Here is an 11,445-nt window from a genome sequence, read left to right on the forward strand (position 1 = left end):
TTTGGATAAGATTGAAATTGCATTTGTATTTAATATGAACCAACGGACGTATGGTTATTCTGTTTTTAACATTTCAAAATGAATTCTGGTATGTTACTACATACCCTCTCCTTTTTTTATTAAATTTCTTAAAACTTTTTATTGCACGCGTACTCTTTATAATATTGTAACACTGACCTTTTACCTCGTCGCCACTTGTACTGTGCTTACAGTACGTATATATGTAGAATTGCACTGGCTCACCACTACACTCAATAGTGCGGGAACACGTCCATTCCAGTCCGGCATCGGCCGTCGACTGACTAATGACAGCTATAAGCTGTCCCCACCACTGGTGTACGTGAGACAATGTATATATCTATTTCATAGATACACTACACTTGGTAAATTTGATTTCTGTGTATTTACTGCTTGGTCGTGATTTGAATAAAAATTGGGAGGTTTTTTCTCACCGAGGTGATTTGAAACAGACTGTTTCAACTCTCCTTGTTTTCAATTTAATATCTGATTATAGCTAAAAAGTACGAAGATTATCGGATTTTATTGTTGATTTAATGTGTTTATTTGTTTAAGCATGCCTACTGGATGAACTAAAGCAAGAATAAGTTTAAAACCAGGCTGTAAAACTAAAAAGGTTAAGGTTGTTAAGAAACGAAGATAGTGATGAAGAAGAAGAGGAATCCTGCTGTATTTGCTGTATGGAATCATATTCAAATAACAGATCCAAAGAAAAGTGGGCTCAATGTTTGAAATGCCAATTGTGGGCTCATGAAACTTGTGCTGGTGGAGAACTTTGTCTTTGACATTTTGTAGATTATTGTTCCTTAAATACTTTATAGTAGGTACTGATTGTAATACATACTTAAAAAACGACTGATTATTAACTATTTTATGTCAAAGATTTAGTTTTATAAAAATGTAAAACATTTTGTTGATTTGACTGATTATAATTGATGTTACGCATGTTAATTTTTGGTTATTTAGGTGTTTATTATTTGTATTAGACCTACTTGACTGAAATGTCATTAAAATATTACTTATAAAAGTCGTTGATTACTTGAAAATATAAGTTTTAATTAAAACCTTTGAATTAAATCATCATTTTTAATCATCATTTTTATTTTTAATAGAAATTACTCCCCAAAATCATTATGTTTCAACTCTCCTCGACCTCTGTTTCATCTTACCTCGGTATGAGGGGAATTGAAACAAGTTGACTTGTTACGATTAAGTCAATTTTGAACCACCATCTTTAACGCTTACCTTTTATTTATGCTAACCATTCGGAAGTGTATAGAATAACCTATCGATTGATACCAGTACCATAAGATTTCTGATAATAGTATGAGTTATATCAAACAAAACGTGAAAATTGTTTCAACTCCCCTCGGTCTCCCCTACTTATGTAAACTTTTCATGTAATGGAAGAGGGCTCGACAATCAACCTAATTTTATCCAACATTTTATATAATTTCTTTGCATTATCGGACGTCACGAAAAAATGATGACGTCACGAATGTAAACATTATGAGCGTGTTTCAAGTTAATTACTTTACGTAATAGACTTTATTTCTACAACATCAATATAAAATGCTTGTAATTTTCAGATCAGTGTTTGGAATTCCCTATTTCACAAAGCACTTGTATCATATAAAAAGTAAGTATAAAAATCTCTACAAATCTGGTACCCGTAATAACTACGATCACCAATATCGAGTTGAAAATACTGTGTGTGGGGTCGAGACAAGAATAAAGCGGAGGGTATGCGGTGTAGCCGTGCGATACGGCCACAGGTGTTAAATCGCTCAAACATTTATTTTTACACTTATAGCGGTTATTCCATTTCACCCGGCATGATCCATGTTTATGTGGGGACTTACCGACGGGAATTAAAAGATACAAATACAGATGACGCGGCTTGTTTATTGAAGCCTATTGAAAATACTATGTTGTTTATGATGGTTTGCTTGCGAAAATAATTTAAACCAAATAGTCGTAGAAATAAAGCTCAGTATTCAATAGAATAACCCGTTATGTACAGAACCATCCTTTGGGGCTGATGTTTACTTTCAAATGACGTAATGTCATTTTTATTATTTTTTATTGGCTTTTCAGATGGAGAGCGGTCAGTTTATGTGTGGTTTATGGCAATAAAATAATAACATTAGGACTAAGAAACCGATAACTTACGAGAAAACAAGATTCAATCTAACTATTAGGTAAGACGAATGATGTCGTAAAAATAAAAAAAGAACAGAGTAAGGAAAACACAAATACTTAAATATAAATAAATAATACGAAGCTTTTTATGTCTAATCTTGCATTATTGAGTTTTTTTATTTATTAACAATCTACATTCGTTTAGTTTCACCAAAATCGTTAAAGCTTTTTCGTAAGTTGGCTGAAAAATATGCATATTTTTAATGAAATCAAACTTAAATATTTTGTTAGTAATAGAAGCCAGCTAGTTTCATCTCATACATTATAATTCACAACACTGATTGTTTACCTTTCTTTCTTTTTCTTACTTGATTTGCTTCATAATCGTAAAATATATTTTTAATCGTGATTTATTATTATAAATCAATTAATAAAATAATTAGATAATAATTATACCTATTTGAAAAAAATAATTACCTATGATTATTTTAATACATACTTTAATATAAAAAAAATATTCTTATAATCATAAAATGTTTTAAGATAACAAATATCAATGGACCAGCTCTTTAAAATCCCAAAATATTTCGCACGCTGTCAGTGGGTCAAGGTAATTGTGGGGTAACAATCGCAAAGTTCTCATAACTGTATTTATACAATCATTTAATTAATTTCAATCAAATATTATATATTTATTTATCATATAGAGTCTTGACACGAAAAAATCTATTAATTAGATTTTCTCATTAATATTGGTCAATAAATTACGTATCTAATAATATTTGAATTTGAGATCTCTTATTATAAAACAAAATTAAATATTATAGAGGCATTTTTGGACATAATGTTTTACAAATGCTTTTCCATAATTTTAGACATTAAATGATAAAAAAATATTTAACGTCACCGTCTTTGGTACTTAACTCGTCATATATAACTGTTTTAAAACTCAACCATAATATGACGCATTTATAATCTTATATAAAAAGTTATTAATAAGGAAAATTGAGCTCATTTTTTATTGAAAGGCTTAAAATCAAACGTAACAACTAAAAATAAAAAACGTAACAAATAAATTACAATAACAGTGTAAATTAAACAATCATTTTATTTTGTTTTTATCAATACGCTTAAATTAAAACGTAACAAGTAACAACGGACATAAAATTACAATAACAGTGGAAATTAAACTATTTTGTTATCAATAGGCTCAAAATGAAACATAAGGAATTACGTAAATTACAATAACAGTGGCAGTTAAGCTGGTATTCGGTTGTGAAGCACAACGAATAACTTCCGCGTTCAATCCACTACGATGACAGAATAAAGGCTTTAAAAATAAAAATGTTTGAACTTCGCCGGACCGTGGCGGAATTTCGCAACTACATTTTTATTATTTGAACAGACTTGTATGTGACTTTTAGAGTAATTAGGCTATTTTTGTTTGCTTTGTGTGCGGTTTTATAATTATAAAAATGTAGTGAAATGAACCTTCATTAACTCTACTTTCTTGCAGTTCATAGTTTATGATGTGCGAAATTACGTATGTATAACATACAGACATGTTTTCTAAATGTTATTACTATGAATTTAAGCTTAATGAGTAAATGCATAAATATTTATTATTTTATGTTTATTTCCTTTTAACGAACACCCAAGTAGAGCCTCGCTACAACGTCAAATTGGGTATTATAAAATAAATGGTCAATGTAAAAGAAACATTTAAAACAAAAATCATATTTGCAAAGCGATTCAAGATAATATCTCAGATTAAATACTATAATAGTAGAAGAATTCTCGTATATTTTAATTATCAAATATTGTTTTCTCTCAGCAGCTGAAATAGAAATTCTTAGAAATTACAGAACTAACATATTAAAAACTACGTAAGAAAATGTTTCTTATTAAAAAATGTAGCTTAAATTTGTTGTTGCAAAAAAGATATCTTTAAAAAAGAATTTAAACAGGTACAATGCCCTTCAATTTGCAAAAAAAAATGTACAATTCTTTCAAATTCTCACGATTGTGTTTTTGAACACTTACATTATAATATAAATCATAAAATAATTGCTAAAGTACTTGACATACTTTAGCCTCACTTTATAACCACTTATTGTGGTTAGTAATACAATTATCTAAGCTATACGAGCTATACGAGAAACCTAATAGTTTTATTTTCAACATCCATACTTAATATTATAAATGCGAAAGTAACTCTGTCTGTCCGTCTGTTACTCAATCACGCCTAAACTACTGAACCAATTTTCATGAAATTTGGTATGGAGATATTTTGATACCCGAGAAAGGACAAAGGCTACTTTTTATCCCGGGAAAATGACGCAATCCCGGAAATCCCACGGGAACGGGAACTATGCGGGTTTTTCTTTGACTGCGCGGGCGAAGCCGCGGGCGGAAACCTAGTATGTAATAAAAACTCGTATTACTAATTTCAAAACCTAGGGAATGGTGCATAATTAATTATTAAAAACTGTTAAATTAGTCTCCATATTGTAAACGAAAGTTACCTTGACTATAGTTTTAAAAAAACGAATCTTTGATATTCGTTTTTATCTGTTACATTTTCTTATACCTAATTAAAAAAATTGTAAGTATTTTTTTAAAAGGAGAAGATAGGAAAATAACACAAGCCATTTATTTTGTAAACATTTATTCATTCACATAGTGTTTCAATTTATTTACAACTAAATTATATAAATTATTTATTATTTACATTACTTACTACAATTTAAAACTACTCGTCATCGTTGATAAAATATCTTATTAAAACGAAAAAAATCTTTAAATTTGCTAAGAGACCATGAATAATTGCGATTTCTTTGTAATAATAAAGTGTTTCTTTTTTTTTACTCATCGCTTTATTAAATAAGGTGTTTCGTGTTAATCCATCAGTCCTCGGAATCACAGACACAATAGAAAATCTATTGTGTCGCGCCCCGATCGGGCCTTACGGTGGTCAATGGGTTAATAGGCGTGCAGTGTGATTTTCCTGTAAGGCATTGTTCACATGATTTATACATATTTTTTAATTTTTAATTTGGTCCGCCCCGTCTTCGCCTGTAGTACATGTTTACTTTTTCACTCCATAAGAACCATCCTCGACTATTACGTAGATTTATTCAAGGCTTTTAAGTGAACGGGTGTGTAATGTGTATCAAGCAGTTGAAATATAATACAGGGCAATCTAAGAACACCTGCCTTTATAGTTGAGGGTACAAATCGAGATTTCTACATAATTAACATTTTGCGCACTAATGTGAGGTGAATTATTAAATACACGGGAAATGTTCAACATTACATCTATAGCAATTTAAATTACACTGAGACTTTCATTTTGCAACGTGAGTCAATAATATAATGTGTGCGATGTGTGTAAAATATCTAGGAAAATCACAAAATAAATGTTACTGTATACAAAAACGTGTAGATATTTGTACATAATACACAATGTACCTAAATAAAATTTTGTTTATTGAGAGCAGAAATAGACAATATTCTATTATAATATGCTCGGTTACTACAATTTACAAAACTCTTTATGTCCCCTTTTTAATCGATGAATACGCTGTTAAGGAAAGCACGGCATACATTAAATAACATTTTATTGACGTCAATGGACGCTATAGCAGATATTCTATTACAAGACCGATGTCCTAAGAAACCAAACTGAAGTATTCATACTGGATTTTAATGTGCCTTCGAATCTATAGTATGTATATAAATGAATGCTTGTCTGTATATGCGATATCCTTTAAAGAACCATAAATTATACATTTGACGATCTTCGACTGTGTACCACAGACTAAGCATAGCTGTGCACCCCGTAGTTTACTATATTATGCTATGGAATCTCATAGTAATACTAAAAATCGTTGATATAATTTTGTAATTACAGTGGTCAATTACCGTAGCTGCGGCAGTCGCGATTGGCCCTTTCCTCTCTCAGTTTATTATCGATTAAGTAACACCGATTAGATAATAGGTAGTTGGCCCCACTTGTCGTACAGATCTATAGCAAATATGTGAACACAATAGGACAATAATCTAAAGTGAGTTTGCACTTAATTAAAACTAATGTGGAATGCACTATTGCCGTTTGACGACCGAATTGAAACATTTATGTTCAAAACAATTACGTTTTTTATCCGATGTACAATTACATACTACAGACTATCTAAAACTAAAAAAAATTATTTTTTATTTTATTTGATTTTATATAAATATTTCATCTACGACATCGTCTAATTTATATCTAGTTAATACCTGGAATAAAAGCATATTATTTAGATTTTAGATCATTAGGACAGTTTAATGATTTATTATCACGAAGTATTCAAGAATAAACTTAGAATGTTTTATTGCTTTTTTTGTGTTGTAGGCATTTCAGATACTTACACCGATATTTTACATTGTTTGTTCCCAAAAAATTGTTTTTGTAGCACATTAATTTCGGAGTCACTTTATTCGAATGCTCACTAATATTAATATGTACAAGCCCTTACATTTCTTCGTGCTGCGATGTCAATGGGGCTTTGCATTCGTCGCGGCAAGCACTAGTTATGAAACTGTGACGCAAGCAAAGAGCGTCATTTGTTTTGCGGTCAATTATTTACAAATGGGTATTTAAATCGAAACTAATTCGAGTCACGGTCCGTTGGGCAGTTTCGCGTTAAAAAACGTATCAGGCTTTTTGCTACATTTGAGTATTCAAAATGCGTGCAAGATGTGCTAAAAAATTTGCGTAATGTGCACTTATTATAATAAAAAGTTCATTTAAATAATATATTGATCACGTTTTCTTATATTATATACACTTATTTACTATAATGGAACATTGCTCACACTGTATATTAACTATAAAGTAATTTTGTTTACTGCAAAATTTTACAAAATGTTAATTTGATCTATTCAATCTCACGTGAAAGTACAATCACTCTAAGCGGATTATTATGGCATCTGAAAAAAATGTTCTAACTTGAGCTAAAAATTCTTAATGAGAGTTTCCCAAGAGTTCGTTGGCCTGTCATTATTTTTAGTTCCATCCGTACCAAGGCCGAACGGAGGATCCGCTGACGTCCGCAAAAAATAAAGACCTCGCGTCGACGATGAAGAGCCGTACCCGAGAACTGCGAAGTCTTTATCTTCACAGGCATTAGATTCAAAATGCTTCAAGCTTTTGCACCGTACGCCGATTAACGATTTAGGAGTTTCAACACTTTCAACGTAAAGTTTCGTCGCACGCAGGTGACTGCAGGAGGGCATCAAACAGCCAGGTTGCATCGGCCCCCCGCCGTTCACGTAAAAGTCCGCATGCCCCAAAGCTTCCGTTATACCTTGCACTAATTTATTCGTATGAATCACATCAACATAATCAGCGTCCAATTTGTCCAAACGCTGATCTGAATACGCAGACGAGAAGCACGGTCCCGCGGGGTCCAAACCGGTAATCCGTCCCAGTTTACGCATTTTGTATTTTTGGAAATATTTCCCCGCCCACCCCGCCGTGTGCGCTCCCAAACTTATTCCGAGCAAATGAAAATCTACAGCGCTCGCCCCGAAGTCTTCCAAGTTAGCCAAGAGATTAGCCAGTCTCTTTCCAATTAAACGAGCGTTATGCACAGATAACATATATCTTTTATTCATCATTTGTTCTGAATCCACTAAAAGAACATTGAACATTTTCTTCTCGTTGTACGCTTTAGCTAAATCTAGTGACACTGAAGATTGAGCACTGTCCCGATATCCGTGAATGATAATTTTGGTTTGCTTCGTTATGTCGAACACGTTCGGCTTGATGAGAGCTTTGTACGCTGTGTCGATAGGGTAATTGCTCATCTCATCGCCGTTTAGAAAGAATATCTTCATCGTCTTCAATATATCGTTCTGGCTATTCATCGAGTCAATCTGCAGGTTCATGATCGCCCTGCCTGTGAATTAATAAAAACACGATACATGTGACGTAATGAGCGTATTAAAAATGAGCGAAGGTCACTTACATGCCCCGGATATTTTTGCATATACGGTTTCAGCGAAATTAAAATCGGTCTCGGTTTGCGCGGCAACCTCGCGCAGTATCAGACAGCGCGTGGCTATCAAAAGCACAATCAAATTTAAGTGGTGCATGGCAGGCCCTCTGCGAACACGGTCACTGTGTCACTGTCTGTTGCGAGAGAAAGGTCTGCTGACCACAAAGGAGAAACCGTGGGTGGGGATTATCTCGTGCAATTAATGTGCACGCGATACTTACGTCATGTTACATTCGCTATTAGAAGGCCACGGATCATTGGTGTTTATTAGCATTATAGTCATGACACTATTGTGAATTCAAATGAATAAATATTAATATTTATGAGTACAATATCATACGTAGTTATTAAGTGTATTGTGAGTACTTTCACTAAGTGTTTAAATTAAATTAATAAGTTTGTGAGTGTTAGAATTACGTTAAATAATAATAATTAAACGAGTTATCTCGTTGTAACAATCGTAATGTATTGAGAAGTCTGAATTTGGTATTTAGTATAGATAATAAAATTATCATACCCCAAGTGAAGAGGGTCTTTCCCGGATGAGATAATTATGTTAAAAAAATAGAGAGAAAATTACTGAGAACTCTCGATGTAAAATAAACATTTCAAGTACAGTTGGTTATTGCATTAAACATTACCCAAGGGTTTCAACAAACATTGATTCAACTACCGTCTTAATCCACAAAGTAACTGTAATCTAATCCCATTAAATGAATAAATTGTTTCGTTAATTTCTATTAAAATCATTGTCTTTTATTTTCAATTGTAAAGTACGAAATTTACACAATTATTTCATTTTAGTGAAGATGAAAAATTTCGTAAAATATTGACGCTTAGTGACATTCTTTTTTTTAATTAGATACAGATATTCAAATAAGAACCTTATTTTTGTTTATTCGTTTCTCGAACACTCCATTATCGATCTAACAATATCAATGATTTCTTAACACAATTTATATTTAATAACCTGATATCCTATAGGATACTTTAATCATCAACACGAGAGAAGTAAGGTTGAATGCCAAGTCTAATATAACCTTCAATTATATTTCGATGTTCCTTCGACAATAATTGTTTTATATAAAATTTATTAACAAAAAAAAATGCAAAAAATAAATGAAAGGCATAAAATTAATAATAACGCTTCTGTCGTATTATCCTTGTAGGAAGTTGATATTAATTTTAAGGATCGTATGTTAGTCACAACACCTTATCTATTTTTATCCGAGTACGTTGAAAGTGTGGGTGTTCTGTTAAAAATAGCAATACAAAACAGCTGCTGTTGAAGATGTGACAATAAGTTATTAACAGTATGAAACTGAAACGAAGTGAGAGGATACAATGGAATACGCAGAAGTTAGTCAGTGTCTTAGTTAAAATTCAACTACATTTGTATGATTAAATGTAAATAAGGTAGCTTATGATATTTAGATTTATTTAAGCTTGCTGTAAGTTTGTATGCAACCGCCTGTTAGACTCAATTTTGAACTATTTTAAACGGACAGATTTCAGTCAAATTTTGTACACATATCAGGAATCAGCGGCGATACAAAAATTTGATGAGTTTTACTTATTAAAGCGTGGTTTTATGTTTTTTTAACTATAAATTTATTAAAATAAATTAAAATAAAAATCTTAAAATCTAAATGCTTAGTTCTTTTATTACGAACGCTTATTAATTCATTGAACAGACAAAATATATTTTTCAACTCTTTTGTATTATTTTCACGTTAGAATCATAATTTATAGATAAATTGCTTTCTTGTTATTATAAAATTAGATGTAATATACAGATTAATACTGTTATAAATATAGGAAGTGTATTTATAAGTTGCAGTATTATTAGTTTTTGTGCAAATGTATGTACTCCAACGCTCTACTGGCTCTACCATCACCAATTAAAACTAAGCCTCAAGTTTCCTAACAAATAAACATATAAAACATTGTAAAATGTTGTAATCTGTAATAATTGTTTTAAAGATATTTTATAACAATGCTATCCTAGAAGTTTTATCGCAGAAGTTTAATGAAGCGGCTGTAATAACAACAGCCTTTAGGAATAGAGAATAAACTGAGATAGGGCTTTGAACGGATTTAACTTTCGTAATAATTGAATAGCAAGAAAGCCATAGTTTTACTTTATGTAATTACATTCAAGCGCCGATTCTTAAAAGGATTATTACGAGAGACAATGATTTTATATGTTTATAATAAAATCGCTTTTTCATTGTATTGTCCCTGACACTGTGCGTACATATGGGCGACGTGGAGCACTTACCACCAGGTGACGCGTCTGCTCTGTTGCCTCCTATTGCATAAAAAAAAAAAAAAAAAATTGAACGTGGATTTTTTTTCCTTCTTTTAAATAAAATCTTTAAATTTAATCCATTATTTTACTTTATATTTTATAATAATGTTTCCTTCATATAACGCAGTGCTACACAATCAATGTGTACGAGTACATTTTTCATTGACATACATTCATTTAACGTATGTGAGAGTCGTAAGAACCAAACGATATTAATTTTAATAATTCATATAGACATGTAAACCACATCCAAGCTGACCGAGCTGCTTCGCGCAGCAATTCTTCGCGAGGCTGCACGCTCTGTATGGACTCGCCCTTAAGCTTTTTAGAAGTTATCCTGGGTTAGATCAAAAAGATTTGGAATACACAAACAATCTTCGTGAAATCCGCAAGACGGCGGCCCTGATGTTTTTTTAGGCATCTGATACCTTTACGCCTAAGGAAGAATATATTAAGACTGGTTGTAGATATGATATGATGTGCTATACCTATAAGATTGATAAAATACACTTATGTTTCTTCTTGAATTGACATTTCATATTTGAGTAGGTATGTAATTGGGTTATATATTGGGTTGTCTTTATAATTTCCTTCATTTGATTAAAAATACAACTATGAAACTATATTGAAGATCCACTACAAGAAATATTGATTTCGTTTAAAAGTTTACCTTAACATTTATAGAGAGTTTCCTGCACAAATTTAAAAAACTGTAGACATACATGTCGACGTAAGCCAGGCAAAGCGTTAAAGCACGGTGGTCCGACGATATTTCTAAAACAGCGGGTAAATCTTGGATGCGTCTGGCCAAAGACCGAAAAGAATGGAAAAAACATGAGGAGGCCTATACCCGACTATGGGTGAATTAAGGCTTGAAAGAAGAAGAAGACATACATACTTAGCAAGATGTGTCAATTATGCGAAAACTTT

General features: G+C 31.8%; 1 protein-coding gene and 1 long non-coding RNA gene across 2 annotated transcripts in view; both read right to left on the minus strand.

Moving 5' to 3' along the window:
- LOC149903047 (uncharacterized) overlaps nucleotides 1-10,511 on the minus strand; it is a 176,385-nt gene extending 165,874 nt beyond the window's left edge. The window contains exon 1 of the long non-coding RNA XR_016457466.1: nucleotides 10,462-10,511. This is a non-coding gene — a long non-coding RNA (uncharacterized LOC149903047). The remainder of the gene's footprint in view (nucleotides 1-10,461) is intronic.
- On the minus strand, nucleotides 6,474-8,320 carry LOC149903059 (phospholipase A1-like). Its single transcript, XM_090109441.1, has 2 exons — nucleotides 8,175-8,320; nucleotides 6,474-8,105 (listed from the first exon to the last, which is right to left on the minus strand). The coding sequence occupies exons 1-2, from the start codon at nucleotides 8,299-8,301 to the stop codon at nucleotides 7,159-7,161; spliced, it is 1,074 nt and encodes a 357-aa protein (XP_089965567.1). The 5' UTR covers nucleotides 8,302-8,320; the 3' UTR covers nucleotides 6,474-7,158.
- Nucleotides 10,512-11,445: the final 934 nt, after the last annotated feature.

Source organism: Colias eurytheme, chromosome 14 (assembly GCF_061535395.1).
Source record: "Colias eurytheme isolate Ceu_HAF_F1 chromosome 14, ilColEury1 Martin Lab GWU primary, whole genome shotgun sequence".
Classification (NCBI taxonomy): Eukaryota; Metazoa; Arthropoda; class Insecta; order Lepidoptera; family Pieridae; genus Colias; species Colias eurytheme.